This window comes from Centrocercus urophasianus, unplaced genomic scaffold (genome assembly GCF_019232065.1).
Source record: "Centrocercus urophasianus isolate 14NV4802_14NV808 unplaced genomic scaffold, USGS_Curo_1.0 seq_12, whole genome shotgun sequence".
NCBI classification, from domain to species: domain Eukaryota; kingdom Metazoa; phylum Chordata; class Aves; order Galliformes; family Phasianidae; genus Centrocercus; species Centrocercus urophasianus.
The window spans coordinates 53,550,858-53,573,122 of NW_024884364.1; the positions used below are offsets into that span (position 1 = coordinate 53,550,858).

The following is a 22,265-nucleotide window of genomic DNA, read 5'->3' on the forward strand; positions in this document are numbered from 1 at the left end:
GTAGATAAAGTGTGATGTTTGCACAGAGGTGCATGCAGCTGGACGCTGGTGTGCTTAATGCCACTAGACTTCTACAGACTGCTTTCTATAATCTGCATGCATTTTTTTTTTCCTGGGGTTTTAATTTACCTTTTTTGCTTTTTTCCTTTTGCTGAAACTGGGCATATAAAATTGGCTGTAACTGTACTAACTCAAGCAGAACATGTTGAAAGGTGCTTTCTTACTTACATGATGACCCTGAAATCCCTTATATTGTTTACTTCATTTGAGTTTGAGAGAGATGAGTTGTACTGGCTGTGTGGCAATATGTGCCTCTCTGCTGTTTTGCAACAGTGAGTTAAATCCACCATTTTAAAGTGAGCTCATAATTGAAAATAGAAGCATTTGAAATGCATACATAGTAGGAAAACTTACAGAGTGAATGTTTCAAAGAGATTTTTTTTTTTTTTCCTAGGAGAGGGGCAAAAGCTTTCAGCTGCTTTATTGGAAAGTTGATATTTCCTCAACCACCACCTAACTTGTGTTTTGGTGGTATGTGAATTTTGTCCTCACTTCACCTTCACTTCTAATTCATGTACTAAAAGGTACATCTGTGACAGCATGCATGACATTTGTTTTATACTCCTTTTTAAATAAGGGAAGTTTAGCATTCAAGTAAAAATCACATTTCTTTGGATTTGTGGCTTTTCCAATCATTCTAAATATAGCTTGCTACTTAATTTTGTATTCAGTGCACTAGTGTCCCTTTCAGGTGACCTTCAAGAGAGGGCCGTGGAGCCCCATGATGGTAAAAAGGTGTTAGGCTGGTATCTGCTATGTTGCTATTTCAATTTTCTTTCAACTGAGTTTTATAAGCAACTTTTATTCCTTTGCTGAAAGCAGAGTTCAAGTGCTGACCCCCTCTGTTTTATGCCATTCAACATAAGTTTGTGAATGAAAGTGTTTTGCTACTTGAAGTTTTTATGATGAACATTAGAAACTACCAAGAGAAATGAGAATTACATCCTTACTTTCCCAAAAGATAGCAGTTAATATTTAGGAACCTCAGAGTTCAAGGCGAGCTTAGTCCAGTCATGGCATCCTGCTGTAAACAAATGCTGTTATTACCAGGAGTGGTGCCCCTTAACTCGATCTGTCTTTCATCGAATGATGGTTGGATTGCTTGAGCTTTTACAAGGCTTTTTTGTGTTGAACTTGGAATGATTTCAGGATAGTAGGATAATGCATGTCTAAAAGCAACCAAATCCTTAACAAAACACCTTGTCTAGTCTGTATTTTTTTTTCTATTTTTATATGCTGCAGCAATGAATGATCATTTCTCATTTTGAACTAGTTTTGCACTTTCTTAGTGAATGGTAATTGTGGAATAATGTACCTTTGGCCACTGAATTGTATTACGGACAATATTGTGTGGGTACAACAGGCTTAATAGGAGTGTAAAATTAATTCTTGCATCTTTCTTTGCTCAATTTGATATATTTCATTTGAGGTACCTCATTAAATGGTACTTTCCTTCTACTTCATAGTGTTAAGGAGAACTTTTTGGAAGTACCTTTTGAAAAAAAAAAAAAAGTGTTGTTAACTGTTGGTGTGGGAAGTTTGTTTACTTGTAACTAATATTAATTTCAAATTGTGCCTCATGAGTCAAGTGCATTTCAAAGAGCAGTTGTTCATCTTCTACTACATAATCTTTAAAGAAATTTCATGTTGAAATGAAAAATTGCTTAGACTTCTTGTAGAACAACTTATTTTTTTCTCAGTTGCTGAGTTTCATTGCCGTAAGAGTTTAGTTTCCTATGCTACTCCAGTGTTGGCTTTCAGGCAGAACAGACAGTTCATGTATCTGAAGTAAAATCAAGCAGAAATGAAGGTCAACCTGTTTTTCTGTACTCTTACTATACCTCTGTAGCATTCCCATCAGTGAAGTTTTGGCAAATCATTAGACAAATGTCAGATTCTTGTGAGGATGTTTAGTGCTGTAGGAGCAAACCTCTTAAAGAGTAATGGTGGTGGATGGTGAGATGGAATGTGTGGCTCCACATCTGCTCTGAGCTGTTTTGGAGTGACTGTGGGTCTTGCACATACTCCACGAATCCCAAGGCAGTATTTTTTGCATAGAGCCATATAGGTTATTTGTGGATAGTCCTCTGCCTGTTGGAAAAAGAGTGTAGCAAACTGAGCTGTACGTGCATCTTTAAATAGACAACCAATGGTGAGATGGGTAGCTTTGGAAAGCGATGCAACAAGCTGCTTCCCAGGGGTTGCATTTATTGATGGAAATTGATAAAACTGAGCAAAATAGGGCTTTTTGGGAAAATCAGTTCTTCAAGAACAAGGTAAAAACAACATACAGCCGTTGGAGTGCTCTGTGTTTTGGGGAACTGAGTTTTTGAGTAGTTGATTTTGAACAGAACTAAATTGAATGTGAATTCATCTTCTCACATTGGTTGTAAGAATGACCATTTTCAGACAATTTTATATCTCCAGAATATAGTGAACTGAAAATGCAGCACTTGAAGAGATGCTGTGTCCATCTTGCTCATCAATTTCTCTGAAACTTTGGAGGGAAACTATCACTATGTCAAGTGGACTGGCAACTTAAAGATGTGAACTGAAAGGCTTATTACCAGCTGGTAGCAGAGCTGGGTGTTTTAGCCAACAGCTGGTGACATCCCTACCTGTCAGAGCTGGAATGTAAGCAGGATCATTACCCAGGCTATTTGAGGAAAATACATCTGAAGTTGAAAACAAAATATTAGCAGAATAAAATATATCTTTGTGCAGTAACGGGCTTACATACGTGTGCCTTAGTGTTAGGTAAACTAGGAAAATCAGTTGGTTTGTTTTTTAGTTTTTTTTTTACTTAATCTCATACTGCTGTGTTGTAAATCAGGTAAGTTTTAATGTGAAAACTGGGCTTTTTAAAAAAACAAATAAATTCATGCTGAATGTGATGATTCAAAAACTGAAAAATTGCCCTGAATCTTGAAGTAATCCTTTAAAGTTCAGTTCCAGGACCAATGTTGGCATGTTCTCTGATATTCTAACTGCATTATGCCTTCAGCTGCTGTCACTGCTTGGTGATCCCCATAGCTGAATGCGTCACACCTCAGTGTGGAAATGGCAGCCTTTGGTTCTGTGGCCACCTGTTAATGATACCAAATGCTGCTTACATGTGCTATTTATGTCAGCTCTATGTGAGATATTTCAACTTCTCCACTGTGCCTACAAGATTAGATTTCCTCCTGTGTGAAATTAGATGTTAGTGCCTCTTGTTTGCTTTTGCACTCCTCTGTTAGCACTGTGTTCTTTAGACTGCTGTGGCACGTTTACAATGACAACAACTGCAGAGCCTGTAGGTGTTAACGTGTGCTGTGCTGATGTGTGGTTGTGCCGCTGTGCACTGATTCTTCCAGAGATTAAGAGAATGTTCCAACTTCTGAGAGAAAGTAAATTTTGAGAAGCTTCATTGAGGCAGTTGGTTTTTCATCCGTAGTCATAGAAGTCACTTACGTATTAGAGTTCTCTAGCAAGCCAGTTTTCCAGGGTCCTTTTCTACCATAACCTTCATTTGGAAACCCATGAGCAGCTTTTGGGAGGTGGATGAAGGAGCAAAATAAAAAGTGTTTGGGGAGGGGGATGGGAAATAGGAGTCTGACTCTAGCTGATAGCTATGCGTGATGTTAGTTTGTTGATGTAATGCCAATTTATTACAGCAGATGCCAACATTTAAGACAGAATGAAAACATCCAAGCTGCCCACAGAGGCTGCCTTGTTAAGATGAGAGGTTTCCCATAAATGGTGCATCACTAATGGCTTGCCAGGCCTTAAGCTTTAGCTGTTCAGAGGAGGCTGTAAGCAAACTGATGGTTTTCTCCCACTTTTGCAATAGAGACTCCTAGTACAAGCTTCGAATGTACTGGCTCCACTGTGGCAGCACCTTCCTTACCTGCTTGTGGCTGGCACTGAATTTATGCAGATGTGTATTGCTTCTGTAGAAAAGCCAATATGGTGCTTACAGCTTACCTGACTTGCAGTGTGACAAAGAAGTGTAAATGCCTGTATCTTCTGCAGATAAATCCTCACCCAACAATTCAGAGATTGAGGAGTTCTCATGTACTTCTTCCTCTTGGAATAAAAGTTCCACTGCTTTTTCTCCATTTTAGCATACCTTTACCTTTATTATCACTAACATTGCTAACAGTATGTGTCCTCTGTCAGTGGTACTACTTTGTTTCCTAGAAAGCCTGAAACAGTTGTTACACTTCTGTAAAATATCTTTCAACTTTTATATGATCAGAGGGAGATGTGATTGCTTTCACAGTCATCTGAGTCAGAATTGGTTGGAGCATTGCCAGACAGAAGCTAACAGGACACTTACTGCAATTACTGACTGCAGCTCTGCAATGAGGCTGAGCTTATTTGATAATTTTCTTTAGTAGATTTGTTTTTCCTAAGCTCAGTTGCATTGAGTGACTGAAATTTGTGGTAAACATGGAAGGCTGCAGAGTTTACAAATTAAGCATATGTCTGTCTTAGCCCTATTTGTTACTTGTGATGTTGAACTGATGGCCTGTCCTGTCGAGGGCTGTTTTCCATAGACAAATGTTAGAATTGCCTGAGGTAACTGACTGTCAGTTTTTCCCCCATTAAAATGATGTTTAGTCAGTCATGACTCCTTTGCAGGTAGTGAGTCCCAGTGTGATCTGCTAGCTGTGTACAATCAATATGATTATGTATTAGGAGGGTCTTACCAGCTAGTCTCCTGAAAACAGTAGAGGTGACAGAATGTGCCAGTTAAGAAATAGGAATACTGATCTAACCTGTGATCAAAGTATTTTCTGAGAAAGCTGCAACTATATGAAAAATTGGGTACATTATTGACTTGGATACTTCATTTGACATAGTTCATAAAATGGAGAGTGCCTGACAACAATTCACAGCCATTAGCACTCTCGTACTACTGACTTAGCAGAAAATATAGTAGAGGTTGCCTTTCTTTACTTGGATTTTTTTGATGCTTTTTTTCTCCCTTCTCCCCATTCTATAATCAGTACCATTTTCATTTTCAGAATTGGCAGAGGAGGCAAAATGTGTTTCCGTTGGTCAGTCACAGCGAACTCTTAAAGGATTCTACCACATCCAAAGGCTTTGGTAAAAGTTCTGTCAGCAAATAAAGCGAATTTCTCACAGATGTGTGAGATACATTCTGTTCATGTGCTTGTGGCTTTTGGGGGAGAAGATAACTACCTCTTCCTTCTGCTGTTCCACCTGTGCCCCATCCCAAGGCATTGAATGAATCATGATACTTTTTCTATCTGAGTGACTTTTTTATTGCTGAAATTCTATGTAACTATGCAAAAAAACAGACAAAGGCAGCCATTCTTGGAGGAGTTTCTACAGCAATAATGTGTTTGCAGTAGCAGGACTGCATTACTTGGCTTCAGCTATACCAAATTGCTACCAAATCAGGATTGTCCTTTAATTTCCAAAATCACAGTTGCAGAACTCAGGTAAGAAATCTGTTAGTACACTGTCTACAGTACTGAAAGCAAGGAGACTGGCAAGCATGTGCCTTAATGGTTAGGTATCCTGCAGAAAAGTGGTGTTAATGTACCTGTGATGGAGATACTAAGTAAAATTATCTTTTGGTCATTTGAAAACTTCCCCTGTGCTTGCTTATTCCACACTACTTCTGCGTATGTAGATGTAATACATCTTGTCTGAGGTGGCATGCTTCCCACTGAATGTATTTTTATTACACAAGGTGTTATGTATGGAATGTATTTCATAGCTCTAGGTGGAAACTTTTCCTGGATTCCACTACCTACTACCTCCTCCTACATGAGAATTAACATGCTATCCCAAGTAAACCTGTGTAGATGGTCAGGACACTGCATGCTCTGCAAAAAGACTTTAACAGATTTCTTTTCAGTGGCTTTCTCATGGGGCTTGTGTTGACTGCTGAAGTGTGCTTGATAAATCAAAGGAGAAAAGAATTACTGATAGTTCTGCAGCTACAAGAAGGTTTTGGAGCAATATTTTTTTAAGCTTTAGTTAAGACTTCTAAGCCTATGCAGCAGTGGTGCTTGCCATGGCAATTTCACTCAAACTTCTTTCTCTAGCTATGATGTGATAAATAGCTGAAGTGCTTGTTACTCTGCTATCTTGAGACTGAAAAAGGGGAGAAATTTGATTAATCTAGCAAGCAGTTAACATCTTTTTTTCCTCAAAAGCACAGACTGCCACACCAACGTTATTTCAGCGAGAAAATAAATATTATTCTAGTTTATTAATAAGATGGATTTTCTAATGCTAAATCATAAAATTAATGTAGATTCATATCTCCACGTCTCTGGTTGTGTGCACTTACAGCAAATAAGAAATTGCATGTATTTTTTTAGGATGTGATACTCTAGTTCTAATTCCATACTTGCAACTGCAAGTTGCAGTGTAAGTTTAGAGTCTTCCTTAGACGTAATATTTACTAGTGTAAATTCCAGAAGGTGTCAATTCCAGAAACTACAGACCACTTCAGTTCTGCCAAAATGGGACTGTGATAGATGGCTCAGTTGTTGGAGTAAAGTCACTTTAAAATTAGGGGCTCTCGTTTGCACTGAATGACAAAGCCAGAAGACCGTATCTTTTTTTTATAGAAATAGTCTTGAGGGTCAGCTGCCAAGAACATGCATAAATCAGATGAGAACGATAACAGTCAATCTGTAATAATGAGAGAGTGCAAAACGTGGCACACCATCAGGAGACACCCGAAGTATTTGCCAGGGCGAATTTCAAGGTGAACCAAGAACTGCAACACAGACTGTGCTGGGTGGGTTACTGAACAGTTGTTCCCTTATATTGATTCATGGGATCCATAGGCATAAAATCAGAAGCAGTGTAGCTTAAAGTACTTTTTTTTTTTCTTCCTAACAGTGTATGGCATTATGGAAAAGTGTATTCCTTTTTCTGTTGCATTTCACTCACTGTAACACTAATTTCAAGTGACTACAGGCCAAACTGGATCAGGGGACTGATCTGAGTTGAGGCTAACAGCAAAAGCAAGCCAATTTAAAACTCTGTCAGGGCTAAAATTAATAGATGTTTATCTCTTACCGTGGAAAGAAGAGCATGTATGATAAAATTAGTTTTTATAGCGTGTCCAAAAACAGCTGCCAGATAATAACCGAAGGCTTGGAAGAAGCAACTGGGACTAAAGCACTTGTTTTTTGCACGTACTGCCTGACACCCATTTTTGGCATAGGCTCAGTCTCTGTAGATATGTTTCTAAGCTTGGCCATTCATGCACATTTTAGATTTCTGATTATGTTAAAATAAAATAAAATGTAATCTTAGCACAGTTTTAAGAGTAACGTAGGCTTATTTCAAACCAAATCACCATAGTGTTCCTCTTATCTTTATGAAGTTACAATCACGATGCTTCTAAGTGGAACCAACTGTGGGGAAACCGGATGAGAACAAATAGTGTAAGGTTGCTTTTCAGCAATCTTGGTGCCTCAGGGCTCCACTGCTACCACTGGTACGAGCACAGAGGTCAATAAGCTCTAGATACAGGAGGTGGAGGTGTACTGTGGATTGGCTTGCCTTAATGCCATGCTGTGAAACTTCATTAGTAAGCTTTCAGACTAAATTACTGTTTGCAAGCTATTTTTCAGAGCAGCAGCTAGATTTTGCAGAGAGTCTGACTGAGGAGAAAAAAGTTTTGAAAGCTTTAAATTGTCAAAGGATTCTCTTGTTAAGCATATGAGGCTGAATGGGAAGTGATACAGCCAGTGAGTTCTTGGAATTATAAATCTGTCAGTATGGTTTGGCTAGAACAGGGGAAAAACATCACTGCTTCAAAACAGATAATTGGAAATCCAAATGTCTATTACAAGATCAAGCGAGCTGATGTTACAGAAAATAAGTTTTCCTGGGCTTGTCCTTGGAGCGTAAGTTGACTTATCTGTCCTGAAGCAGATCTTTGAAGGAACTTTACTGTCCCAAAATATTTGGGAGTTTGGAACAGACTGCTGAAATTAATGCTTTCCTAGCAGATGGGTCTGAACTGATTTTACAGTAGTGTGAGCCTTAAATCTGGTGTTTTCACAATTTACGTTCCATAAAACTTACTGATCTTGTCACTTGCTTGTCTAGAAGGAAATGCAGAGTTTCACTGTGTAATCGAAGAGGTAGTAACTTAAAGCAGAAATATTCCTGAAACTTTATTCATCAGACCTCTGTGGAAGGATGGGGAGGCAGGAAGGCTGGTGAGGTGCTTAATCCTTTCCAGCTTTCTTACAGGTAACTGTTTTTTACATCCGCTGTTACCTTGTAGTTTTGATAGATCACAGCACACCTGTATTCTGTAATAATTTACTCTGATTTTTAAGTGGGTGACTTTTCATAAAGCTTATGCTATCAATTTTATTTTTGTTTGTTTTATAATTTAAGTTCACATTGCCCTTTGGGTCTTCATCTTGACTTCTGCTTGCTGTCGTATCAATTGGAGAAGGGAACCTCTTCAGTGGTCCTGATTTTCTTGCTGGCTGCTTCATAGTTCTAAGTGAGGGTTATGGCGAAGTTAAAATTTAAAGAGCCAAATGGTGCACCTCTGCAGAAAGTCTTTCTACCTCATTATGCACTCTGTTATACCCAGGTAATGCTTGCATGCAACGTAATATGCAATAATAGAAGATTCAGTCTACGGAAGAGCTAGAACTGTTTATGCACAACACAATTAGCTGCAACGTTCTGCTCTTTTTTGGTAACTTCCCCAGTTAAAAACTTAGGTCTTGAACCAAACTTCTACTTATTTGGTAAGTAAAGGTATCCTTTATTACCAGTATTTACTTCCTTTTTCAGTAGCACTTTAGGCAGTGTTTCACTCAACTTGCCTACCTTTGGAAATATGTACAGTCACTGAAGGCTCCATTGCAGTGCCATCTCTATCATTAAGGCGAGAGGAAAAATGATATCTCATTTTAAAAGCCTTCTGTCTTCATTTTTGCTTAGAGCCAAGTTAACTGCTGAGTGCTTCTCATCTCTTGGTAGATGCAAGAGGACAAACAAGGAGACAGAACTTCTCTCAGTTGGAGTGAAGGCTATCCATGTTCTCTGGTCCGATTACTAACATATTACTCCATTGTAATTATGATGTTTTCTTTTGCTTGCACTTATAACAACTGATAAAGGATCTTGGGAGTTGCAAAATAAAACAGGAGCAATGATGCTAATAGGATATAAATTTTTACTTTGTGAAAGTCGAGGCAAATAAGCATTGGATAACTGGACAGTTCTTAAGGTGGTGTAGGTTAGGAATGAAAACTGATAGTGTTCTAAAGCTTTTCTTAAATTCTCTTTATAGACAAATCTTACCTAATTTTTGCACTGTATAGAAATTTTAGGGGGGAACCCACACTTTTCATCTTCAAGCATAAAACTTTAACTGCAGTGGCAACTTTATAACACAATTACAGATTCTGGACTCTGATACGCTTATTGAAAAGGTGAATGCACCTTTGAGTCTGAGGCTTCAGCAGACATTTGCTTGGGTGAGTTATTTGCAAGCTTATACAGTTTTATCTTGAGCTCATTATCTATGAGGAAGGATATTACAGCTCATGTGCCATGGCAGGTTACAGTGAAACTTACCAAACTGGTCTCTTATGGCAGTTTAGCTTACCAGTACTAGTATTGAAGCTTTTAACTCAAAGCCATAAGAGAATATGGGTAGGTTTTCAAGCATTAAAGTGACCACGGAAGTGGATTAGTTTCATAAAAAGAATAACTTGCTGCAGATTTTCAGTTCAAAGATTCTCCATTAGGAAACTTCTAGCAGTTATTGCTAATGGAGAAATTCCCTGGCTAGTTGTAATTCATTTTCAAAGAGCTCAATCTCACGCAACTAAGCATTTTAGCTGCCCTGAAATAACAGTTGTCTCCCTTCACATCTACAGAAGAATCTAGCTGAAATTCTAGAAAGCAGTGGCACTTAGAGCCCTTCACACTTTCCCTCGTTAAGTGCACGCAGCAGAGCAGTCTCAGCTGCGCTGGAAGCCTTTCAGTCCTCAGCGGAGCTCAGGCTGAGGGAAGAGAAGAATCCTTGGCCCTTCTTGGGAAGGCGAGGAGAGGGAGGAGGTGTAATGCTAGCTTTGTAGTGCATTAGCTGGAGCAGCTCGTTTTGGATGACCTGTTTCTTTCTTTGGTGCAGGCACTTATCCCTGTGTTGACTGATGTTAACAGCACAGTTTGGTTGTCCAGTAGCAAGTTGCTAGTGCCATTTAGGAAGTGTTAGTGTGCTGAGAACATCCACATGGCAGATACTGTGTGAGAGCTGTGCTCTGAGCTGGCTGCTGGAGGGCACAGGGAATATTCTGTGTCAGTTTGCATTGTCCTCTAGATGGTATTCTCATGAGATGCCTGTATGCAGACACCAAATCGATCTTCCAAAAAGCAGATCTTAGACTTTCTAAAGCAAATGAAACATTTTTATGATTTCTCCTCTTACCTACCTCCTCTTACCTACTTTGAGAAACCAGCATGTAGCAATGGACAATATTCTTCAAAATAGAAAGAGGGGTTTTACTTTGCAAGGGCAGTGTGTATATACTTCAACTGAAGATAATATATACAGTTTTACAGATTAATTACTGATTAAATATTAGGTATTAACTAAACAAGCTGAATTCAAAACGAGACCTAAACATAACTCTTGAATCTTAGGAAAAACAAATTTCTGCACATACTTCTATCTTCTGTTCTGAATCTGTTCCTTATCTTCTTCTTCATAATCACTATCTGGCACGTATTTACAATGGGCAAAGAGATTAACATAAATAAAAACCTCCACTGTGTAACTCTCACTTAATGTCCAAGTGAGCTGCACATACTAGAATAGTTCTTACTGCAACTCCTACACTGAGATTTCCACATGCATGTAAGAGCAGCTTTTAACGTGGTCTAATGGAAGTAATTTATTATGTTGTAAACCAAGATACCTGAAGTAAATGATTAGTTTCTTAAAAGAATACAGAATTTCAAAAGGACAAATAGTTCTGTTGATAACTTTCCTCCTCCTGGGACCTTTTCCTATTTAGTTTTTTCTCTGCCCCTGCTTTTCCTTTTAAAAGAAACTTCTCTTTTGATCTAAAGCTCTAAGCTTTCATAGTTATGGATTTTGAAATGCCTTTCCTGTCTGTCCTAGGTTTTCTCAAAATACTGATTTACCTCATGTTACCTGAAACACGAAGGGCACATTAGCAGCCTGTAATGGACACCTGTCCTCAGCTCAGATGGGACTGTCTCACTCAGCAGGCACATTAACACTTGCTCCTCTGTAGCAACTTGAGCAATTCTGGGGGGGGAGCAGCTCGGGTAAATGGGGAGAAGGGGGAAATAAAGTAACTTTGCTCTCTGGAGCAAACAGAAGACTTGGGAATTGCTAAGTAGAAGATTTAATTGCTTGAGAGCATGTTAGCTATGTGACTCCATAGTACCAATCCAAGGAGAAAGTCTTTAGTCTGCCTTTGCATCGGGAAGCTGCAACAGCCGCACTAAAAGTGCTGATGTGCAGAGCTGGATTCCTAGACCTAAACAAGGTATTAACCCAATCACTTATGCTATTTGTGGTGGTGAAGGTAACAGTGCTTTGAAGGTTAAAATTTTGCTGTCTTAATTCCCTCCCAGATTTGGGAATCTACAGTTAGAAAGGATTTTTGATACCTCATGGCACTTTTGTTCTAAATGGAAGTTTTGTTAAGTAAGACTCTAAACTAATGATGAAGTATCAGAAATTGTAATTTGCTGGATTCTTAGAAAGTGATAGATGCTGTCTGACTCTAGTTTTCTCAGCTTCGAGGTATGATTTTCCTTTAGGCAGTGAAACTTGTAACTCAGTTGAGGAACTTCAGCAACTGGAAACAGGAGCGCTAGCTTAGAGGAGGGGAAAGGTTAATTCAGACTTTTTTAGCACATGTTATTTTTCATTAAAAGCTTCTGGGTTGGAACCCTGAAAATTAAAAACCGTTCTCCATAAGTACTTATTTCTTTCACTGCCTGAAGGGTGAGCATCTTTACAGGCCCTTTGCAAAGATGGTATGAAGTAAAACAAGGGTTCTTTGAGTTATCTTTTTATTTTTTTCCCTTCAACTTTGCTTGGAAATGAAATGTAAGTCAGGATCTTCAGCATGTTTTCCCTAAAATAAGCTATCGTATAGCATTAACCCTTGTTTTTACATTTGGAAATGGCCTTGAGGCTAAAGGCTTGGTTTAATCACGTTATCGTGCTTGCTATCTTTGCTTCTCTGTGTTATTGGACTTTCTTTTTGTGGCACCTATGTACAAAGTAAGCTCATCTTTACTGGAGTTAAATTAGTTGAAATAATTTTGCTTGTTATTGATAACTTATTTTTAGTAGTGTGATGTATTACAAATTCTTGAGGAAAAACATTTCAAGGCTCATATGGCACAGTTGTGTACAGTACGCACAAAAAAAATAAAGCCTTCGGTCTCATTTACTTCACTTACGAAAAATCAACCATTTATAGGGTGAAAAAAATGCATCTGCTCCGGAGCTGCACTAAGCAGGGTGATTGTAACAAAGTAGACAGGCTTATTTCTGAACTTAGAAGATGTAAAACTAGAAGTATTTCAAAAGAAAATTCTTTCATGTCCTGTCTGCTAAACTAGAACTGAACGTTTTTCTTCTGAAACTGATAACCTGAGTATTTCAGATGTTTTTGAAAAGCTGTCTAGTGTATTAATCTTGAAACTTGATAGGTTGAAGGTTGAAATTGTCTAACTTTTTAATGTACCAGAAATCTTTCTAAATGACAGTAGTTGGAAACAGTCCTGAATTTTTCCAGTGTGCTCTCGTTCTTAAATAGCTTATTCAGCCTGTCATCAAAAATCTCTTTGAAGGTGTGTTGTAACAGATAATACCAGGAGAATCAAGTTATCTGAGGATGCCTATTATATATGTGACTTCATTGTACCTGACTGTCAAATGTGTTTTTATCTATTTAGGTTCAGACAAAGAAGGAAGAAACTTTGCCACCATCGCTTAGTCAAACCATTCCAACTTTCTATTTTCCTCGAGGATGTCCTAAGGAAAAAGTAAACATAGATGCTGTGATTGCCAAAATTGAGAAAACTTTCTCACAGTTTCCAAACGAGAGGGCAACTTTAGATGACATGGGGAAAGTTGCAAAGGTGAGAGTTTGTTAGCTAACTGCTTTCAATACTGTACATCCATGGAAAGAACACATGAATTCTCTGCTTTTCCTTGCATTATGTGTACTTATCTCCTATTAAGTAGTGCTAGTAAGACAGTTGTGTGGAAATCCTTGTATTAACCATGTCTCAAAATGCCCTTACATTATGCTTACGGAATGAAATGAACCACAGAACCAAACGTGTTCGTAGATTGATATGCCTGTTGATTTCTGACCTACATGATATTAGTTGTGTGATGAAAATGTTACTGTCCTTGGTATAAAATCTTTCAAAGGCTTTGACAGTGTCGTGAGCATCCATTTTAAAGGTGCTGAAATACAGAATGGTTTAGCAACTTGAGAGCTTAACTCTTCAGTCGTAATTGAAGAGTTATTTTATAGTTACTGCAGAGTGACGAAATACCGAATTAGGAAGTAGGTAAGATTGTTCATGTGTTATGTAATGCACAATAACTAATTGATTTAGCATTACATTTTAGCTTTTGAAATATTGATCTTGGTCGGGAGCCTTTGGTTCTCATTCCTGTTCTTGTCACTTTGTATTTCAAATCCAGGGTTTAGAAAAATAGAAATAAATTTTTATATAGACCAGAATTAAGTGATGAACTCCCAGTTTACCTCACTGGAAGTGTTTAACTGCCAAGCTGAACCACAGGGTTTCACAGCTCCTTTCCATGTAGATGTGATGCTTCCGCAAGAGGGCTGGAAGAGCCCAATCAACTACAATTCAGTGATGAAAGGCATCCTACTGAAGGATAGGGTACAGCCTCTCAGACCAAGGAAATTTTGTCAAACTTTTAAAATGTGCATTTTTAAATGCTAGTTAAAGTGTTGCGTGAAAAGTATCTGTTCTTTTTCTCCAGTGACCTTTCACATCTTGCAATACTGAGTTTTATGTGAGTTCCAAATGAGAATTTCAAATGTTAGCACATCTGACTGCTCCAAGTCACAGTTAGTTTTAGGTAAAGGCACATAGCTTTAGGACAGACGAAGCTTGAACCAGACACAGAAGCAACACTGTAGTTACATAGGAATTCTTATATTGTGGAGGGCATACCCAGTAAGTATTGTGAAGCATACAAATGATGCTCAGTGCAGCTGACCTGCTACTGAAAATGGGATAAAAAAGTTTGCCTGCATGTGCAAGATGAGTTGAGATATCTTCTGAGGCAGACAAATGCATGCTAGCTGTCATCCAGAACTTGAGTTTGAGACAGCATAAACAGTAACACAGCTTAAACATATCCAGCCCGTTAGCAGAGCTTATTAGCATGGACTCCATTCAGCTGCTTGGAGCATGAACATGTAACTGCATTCAGCTATTAGGAATGCTGCAGGATTGCCTTATATTTTACTTTCTTCTACTGAACTTTGGCCTAAAGCAGTTGTTTTAAACTACTTATTTTGGAAGGTTGCACCTGGTTTCAGAAACAGTTTAAAAATAAATAAATAATCTGTGTTTATTATAGATCATAAATGCTTTTATTCCCCTACAGATATGTTCAGTGTTACTAAAAGGTTTTTCCCATGGTGTCGCCTTAATGTTTTTTCTTAATGCTTGTAAAACTTAATTTGAGAGATTTATAAATGAGGGAGTAGCCCTCGGATAAAAAATCAATGAGTTGACTTGATGTATACTCTAATTATAGGCTTGTGATTGCCCGCTCTACTGGAAAGGTCCTTTGTTTTACTGTGCTGGAGGTGAACGAACGGGATACGTGTCAGTTCATAAATTTGTTGCAATGTGGCGGAAGTAAGTAGATTACTTTCTCAGAGATACTGTATTTTTATTTCTTTAATTGAAATGTGTATTTTAAGCTCTGAATGAGATCCAGTGTATAAAGGGAAAGAAAAGAATTTCCTGTAATCAACTGTTGACATCAAACTTGTACGTGAGAAAATGTAAGCATATCACCCCTTCTAAAACAAGCAAACAAATCTTTACTTGTTACGATCAAAGATTTTGAAATATTGTTTGATAAATGGCTGGCTATTTATGGGAAAAGTGAAAACCATGGGCGTAACTTGCAGGTGTCAGTTCTGAGCAGAACTACATCTTTCTAGCTTACATTCTAGTTCTAACTGGAAAATGTCTTCTCATGTAAGCAATTGTGTGGAGTACCCACCTACAAGATGATACTGCTTGATGACTTCCCCTATAGCTTAATTTGCCATGTGTGATTAACTTTTGAGTTAAATGTTGTGGTTGCTGTTTCATAGGCCTTTCTCAGAGGATTCCCATACAAAGTAGTATCAACAATTTTCTGTGTACAGTAGTAAATGCATGCATTTATATTTCAGAATACTTCAGACCTGCTATGATGATGCTGCAAAGTTTGTTCATCTTCTAATGAACCCTGGATGCAACTACTTAGTGCAAGAAGACTTCATTCCTTTTTTACAAGTAAATTGCAATAAGAACTAGCTCTACTAAACACAACTAAATTATGAATTTTATTTAATTTTTTTTCTTTTTTGAGCTAACTGCACATTTTCATGGTCTTCATTAAAGCTTATTAATAATATTTTAGTGTAAACTTGCTTTGTGTGGTCCACACAAGTGAGATCTTTTAAGACCTACAGTAAGATGTATGGATCTTGCTTACAGGAGTATCAGACAACCTTTAGGGTTTTGAAAGGCAGTTGAAATTACAAGGGCTGTTCTGAAAGCAATGTCTCATGTTATATTATGTTAGTCCACAATGTCAGAGGTGGATTGGAAGGATAGCAGTAGAGGTTGAAACTTCCCATGGTATTCTGTTATATTTTGTTGCTGTGCCACTGATGGCAGCAGATGGGCAGCCAGACAAAATAAACATGGAATTACACATGAAGCAAATGTGTGTCACTGAATTCCTCTTTTGAGAAAAAATGCCATTCATTGACACTTACTGAACATTTAAGGAGACCAGATAGTGAGCACAGTGAGGCAGTGGGTGGTGTGTTTCAGCAGTAACAACAGTGATATGAAAGTCAAGCCATGTTCCAGATAGCCATGCAGATATTTTTTTTTTATTTTTATTTTTGGAAGCACAGTATGCAGGCTCATGTTCATTGCTGGCAAAAATGCACAGCTAATGGTGCTGACTGTGCTGAAAACAGTGTTTGTTAGCTGAGAATTTGCTCTATCAGACAGTGTTATTGTGCTCTTTGTACCTGTTACAGCAACGCCATGGAAATAAATAGGAGGCATTACTTTCAGAGCAGCCTTTGTGCTTAAGGAGGGCCTTTGGAGGGCAAACTGCTTTTCTGTATTCAAGACCTAAGGCAATTTCTCTCAAAGAGCACAAAAAGATATTTATTTCTAGAACCTAAATTGACTTGAGTGAATCATCATCAGACGCAGAATTACAAGCACTGCAGTCATCAGTAGTATTCACCTGACCAATTTATTCAAAATCTTCTGTCCATCTGAAATATGGGAAATCATCTGTTTGTATGGCTTTTAAAAGATAATTTTATTTTTTGAGTGTCAACAGTGTGCATACAGTGTACTTCAAATGAAGTTATTAATTGTTGTAGTTCATTTGAACTGTTTTTTAGTTAAGGAAGAGGATGTCTGCTAATGTGTGTTCATTGTTCTGTATAGACACTAATGGATGCTGCTCATGATATTGTTATTCCTTTGTGTAGGATGTGGTAAATAGCCATCCTGGCCTGTCATTTTTAAAAGAAGCATCTGAGTTTCATTCTCGGTACATTACCACAGTAAGTGTTTTTTATTTGGAAAAGCTATTTTTTGGACAACTAAGTATGAAAATGACTAAAATTAGACAAAATGTATAAGCATCTTTGTCCTTTGGGGGGAAAAGTTAAGTATGCTGCCAGTCTTCATGTCAGCATGACTAGAAATATTGCAAAGAAAATTAATTTCTGGAGTATCATAGTAGAAACTGTTGAACTTAATACAAGGATGAGAAACACCAAATTGTAGAAGTGTAAAACGAGTTAATGAACATTTAAATAAAGAACAGATTGTTATCTTAAAGACTTGATTGTCAGTATAGACTATTGGAATCTTGACTGTAGTCTGGGATTAATTAAATGAAATTTTGAAAGAAGGGTCTGTGTTCACATGATTATGTTCAGTGTCAAGTAAAATAATGATAATACTGAGACTGTTTACCACATCCATCTCCAGGGATGTGGAAGCTCCATTTCTCTCTTCCTATGGTGATGTGAATGAAGTGCTCTTTCTGTACACAAGGGAAAAATCAGTGACATTACATTTTCTCAATTGCAAACAAGGCAGCTAATTCCAGTGAAGTCTCAGAAGATTAAAATTCCACAGAGTGACATTCCATTCACTCTCTGTGCATGTGAAAACTAGCTTAATAGATCTTCCCAACAACAAAAAAAGACAAACAACATGCAGCTTATAGTTCCACCCAGACCTAAATTGTAGAAAATCTGTTTTTGGTTTGTTTTTGTTTTTGGTTTTTTTTTTAAAGTATTTGGTTTTGGTTTCTCCTATTCTACATAGAGAGACTGCCAGCCTATCAAGTAGATCCCTATCAAGTAGTGCTTTAGATTTTGCTTCTTGTCTTAATTCTTGCATGAGCTCCCAGAACTTTCTTGTCAAATGTGAGTAAGGGAAATGTTCTGATAGTGAGTAGTTTTCTTTATTAACAGATTATGGTTTGTATCAAAGCCTGCTCTAAAAATTGTGAAAGCTTGCTATAGGAAGGGTAAGGTTTTGCCATTTCCAGTTACTTTTCTTTGGATGAATAGCTTATTTTAGTAGGTCTGAGCCTAGCACTGCTGAATAAATTAGTGCTGCAAGTAATTGACTAACAACATTTAGTCTGCAAGAGAAGTCTATGTGTAATCAAAATGCCAGAAAAAACATCAATATTGGTAAGAATACAGTAAGAATATTTGAAATGCCAATCTGCAGGTTAAAAATGACAAGAGGACTCTCTGCCATTATTTCGTGTCTTATTTCTGGATGGAGTAACTGCTATTGATAAATTGAGCTACATGGTCTTCTAAAATTCTTGGAATTGTCTTGGAAGCTGCTACTGATATAACTGTAGGTGGTTTTTCTCTGAGGCAAAATCAGGTGTTTTATCCTTATGTTCAGGGTAGCTTTAATCTTGCTACGTGAAGATTTATGTAAATGATGTTGTAAGCATTACAGCTGAAGATTTAATGTCTTCTGATTATTGCCAGTTGCAAGATCAATTTTTCTGCTGTTTCTCTGTATATTTGTATTCATACTTACGTAACCTTTAACTCTTTAATGAAGAGAGCATCTTGTTGGTTGGTCAGTCTAGGGTAAGCATTTGGCTCTGCCTGCTAGGCAGGGGTCTATGTTGGTGGGTCAGTCTAGAGGTAAGGTTTGGTGCATCTCTGCCCAAGAGAAAGCTGAAATACATTAAAAACTGTTGTCCTGACAAATGTGATACTGCATTCAATCTGCAAGTACGTTGTGTGTATGCCTGTGAACTCTTGAAATTGTAATCTCTGTATTCCACAATTTCTTCTCCCTTATGAGAAACTGTTGTGCAGCATAGTAAGGAGGGCAGTTCTTAAACAGTTGGCTTGTACTGTGCTTTGATTCACTTTAGAAAACTATTTTTTATGCCTATTCCCAGTTGTCTCCAGCAAACATTCAATTTTGTTTTTATTTTTAGACCAGTTAAATGTGTAACAGATGAGATAATGACATGCAGATGGATCAAGTTGCAAAGCTAAAGCAAAACCTTTTTAGAAAAAATTGCTTTGTAGTGTAAGCCAAAATCTGGGCCTTCCCTAAAATCACAATTAGAATTGGGCTAATTAACTTCCAAAAGCAGACCAGTCTATTCTCCTTTCTAGATCTATTGAACCAGCTGTTCTTGTTCGAAGTGTGAGCTGCAGAGCTTGCTGTAGCTTACTGCTTACAGGCAGCTTAAGCTTTATTTTAAAAACTTCATGGAAAAAGCTGCTCTTCTATTTGTACTTCAGAACGGTTGGTTTCTTTACACTACTGATAAAAATGCAATTACATCTGAAGTAATACAAACTGAAATAAAAAGGCCTTTCGTTTGGAGGAGGGAAGGAATTCCTTAAGAGATGGCCTTTTAGCTAGTAACTATTGTTGCAAATAAAATGCTGTACATATACAGCATTCAGTATTTAGCTTATCAGCAGGGTACAGTTCATCTCCAGTTAAGCAATTACAGCTCATAATACACTCAGGTTTTTTGTCTGGTGACTGGCGAATGAATTATTTGAGATGCTCGTGTGCTTAAGTCAAAATAATTGAAATGAGTATTTTAGATACAGAAAAATGGTGATTTAAAGTCTAATGTTCATGAATTAAACCAAGCAAATTGTGTTAAATGCTTGAATCAATCAAAATGACCTATGGGTGCAACTGATTTAAATAGATTCTATGGATAATCAGTTGGATGAATAGGATTTTGATTTTAATATCGCTGATGTCATAGAAAAGTCATTCTTACTAGTTTTGTTACTCAGAAATCACTTCTGTGCTGTTTTTTATAACTACTGTCAGTTTTTTATCTAGGTTTAAATGGAATGAAATGGAAAAAATGTATTATCTGTCCACCTGCAGGAAGTGTTCTTTTTGTTAGATGTTTGTTTCTTCTGTTTGTGGTTATGGTATCAGAAGTGATGGTATCCCCCAGTGCTCTGGTCTTCTTTAAACAGACCCCATTCTATTTCTGTCACTTCATTTATGAAATACTTTCATAGCAAATACGGGCCCTTAAATCTGAAGCCATGAAATATATTAATAGCTTTATTGCCTATAATCATAGAAGATGGGAAGGCAGTGAAATTGTTGATAAACATCTTCTGCATAGCATGCAGGAATTCTGCCCATTTACTGTGTAGGATGTGGGTACTGCAGCATTGCAGTACACTACCTGGATTAGTTTAGCTATAGCTGGAAATAGCTTGATAATGTGATGTAGCACACTGATGCTTCTCTCTTTAGTAGTGGGAACAACAGACTCGTAAGCTGTTCATTTGGGTGGAAAATGGAGTCCTGTAATGCAGCTGAGCTAGGACTCATTTTTGATCACAAGTGCTTAGGAGCTTGTTCTGATGGCATGCCTGAGATCACCTTTTTGTTTTCTTGCAGGTTATACAGAGAATATTTTATACAGTAAATAGGTCCTGGTCTGGGAAAATCACTTGCAATGAGCTCAGGAAAAGCAATTTTTTGCAGGTATGTAGCATCTTCTGTAAGATGTCTTCACAAGTTTAAAACAAGCACTAACTAAATGCTTTAGGGAGTAAGATAGGCATTTCCTTCTCTTGCAAAATCTAGTAGGGACTAGATTATATTAATTCTCCTACTGTAGAATATGTTTAAATGTCGTTTTATGTAGCTCTGCATATGTGCAACTCTGATTAGTGAAAGTCTAGCTGATCTCGTTCTTCTGTGGATACTTTAGCTTTCAACCTTGTCTGTTAAGTCTTTGCTGTCATGCTGTGTGATGCGCATCGTCTCAGAAGCTCATGATTCTTCCACTGACATACTGTTAGGTAACAGTAATATTAGTCTGGTTATCAGAACTCAGATGATTCAGCAGCTGTCTTAAAAATTCTTTAATGTGTTCTGTTTATCCTTCTGATAATAGAATGTGGCATTATTGGAAGAGGAAGCTGATATTAACCAGCTGACAGAGTACTTCTCATATGAACATTTTTATGTTATCTATTGCAAATTTTGGGAGCTGGATACAGACCATGACCTCTATATTGATCGGAAGGATTTAGCTCGACATAATGATCATGGTATGACAAATGAAGCATCTTTCTTTACATGTGTTAAATTACTTGCAAGCTTTCAACTGAACAAGTGGTTAACTGCAAAGGCCAGTGTTCAGGAGTCTGTTCCTGTAGCTGATCCTCCTTGCTTAGGGGAATAAAGCAGGACAAGTAAGCTCTGATCCTGCTTTGTGTCCAGGAATACCAGATTGGAAGAAAACTCTGAATTCTGATCCTGACAAAGAAGTAGAGGAGGAAATAGGTCACTTTTCACCCCTTGAGATCAAGTCTACACACTTAGAAATTTAAGTCTTGATGTATTATCAGTGGGGGATTGTTTTGGAAACAATCTGTTATTGTTAAAGTAGTATGACACTTATGGCAAGGTATGGAAGGAGAAAAAAGTAGGGCAAATATATGTTGTTACTTTGCTTATTTTAGTTTATTCAGCTGCAGTATGTTTTCTTTAAATATCATTTAGTAGCTTTCTATTTTCTATATTCAAAATATACAGTCACTAAGATTCTGTATTCTTGCACACTCCCTATTTTAAACGTTCTTGTATGAACATTTTACCTTTTATGAAGCTGTTATTTTTTTTGTATGGTTTGTGTCCCTTGTCATCATTGTCCTCTTCAGGACTGGAAAGTTCACTCAAATGCTAACTGACCATGGAATATTATCCCAGATTAAAAAGAATAAGCATCATTCTGATTGCTTTTGGGAGCTTGCCTGTAGAAGTCTTTATTTTAGGACACTGAGGCAGGATTATTTCATTTGTGAGGTTGCTCTAGTAGGCACACTGTTTATAAATACACACACACACACACACACACACACACATTCACACACAATTTGCCAAAAAGCAAGGGCACTTGAAACTATAATGGCACTCGAAAACGTGATTTACTTGTCAAAGAACTAATAAATGCCATCTTACTAATCAGCCAATTTTATTACTTTTGCTGTGTTACTGATTCTGCATCGTCTGAATTCAAAGTTGGTTGGTTCAAGGCTCAAAAGAATTAATGAGCACTGTAGGTGATCCTTCTTACAGATGTTTATATATGAGGTTTCTGATAAACTTTTCAGCTAGACAGTACGTGGTAAAAGTAACATGTGCACCACTGATACAATTTTAAATCTTTCTTTCACAGCAATATCAAATAGAATGATAGAGAGGATCTTCTCAGGAGCAGTAACAAGGTAATTATTTTGCATGCTGATCTAAACACAGTTCATATATTTTCTTGCGAAATTGAGTATCATTATCCTCAGGATTAAATGATGTCCCCTTGAAATGAAATG

General features: G+C 37.5%; 1 protein-coding gene across 5 annotated transcripts in view; it reads left to right on the plus strand.

The window, feature by feature from the left end:
- PPP2R3B (protein phosphatase 2 regulatory subunit B''beta) overlaps window positions 1–22,265 on the plus strand; it is a 48,312-nt gene that overhangs the window by 16,172 nt on the left and 9,875 nt on the right. For all 5 annotated transcript variants that reach the window (XM_042811112.1, XM_042811114.1, XM_042811113.1 and 2 more), the window contains 7 exons: window positions 13,024–13,209; window positions 14,882–14,985; window positions 15,534–15,636; window positions 16,866–16,940; window positions 20,326–20,412; window positions 20,828–20,984; window positions 22,115–22,163. In XM_042811112.1, coding sequence (XP_042667046.1) covers window positions 13,024–13,209; window positions 14,882–14,985; window positions 15,534–15,636; window positions 16,866–16,940; window positions 20,326–20,412; window positions 20,828–20,984; window positions 22,115–22,163 — 761 coding nt within the window. The remainder of the gene's footprint in view (window positions 1–13,023; window positions 13,210–14,881; window positions 14,986–15,533; window positions 15,637–16,865; window positions 16,941–20,325; window positions 20,413–20,827; window positions 20,985–22,114; window positions 22,164–22,265) is intronic.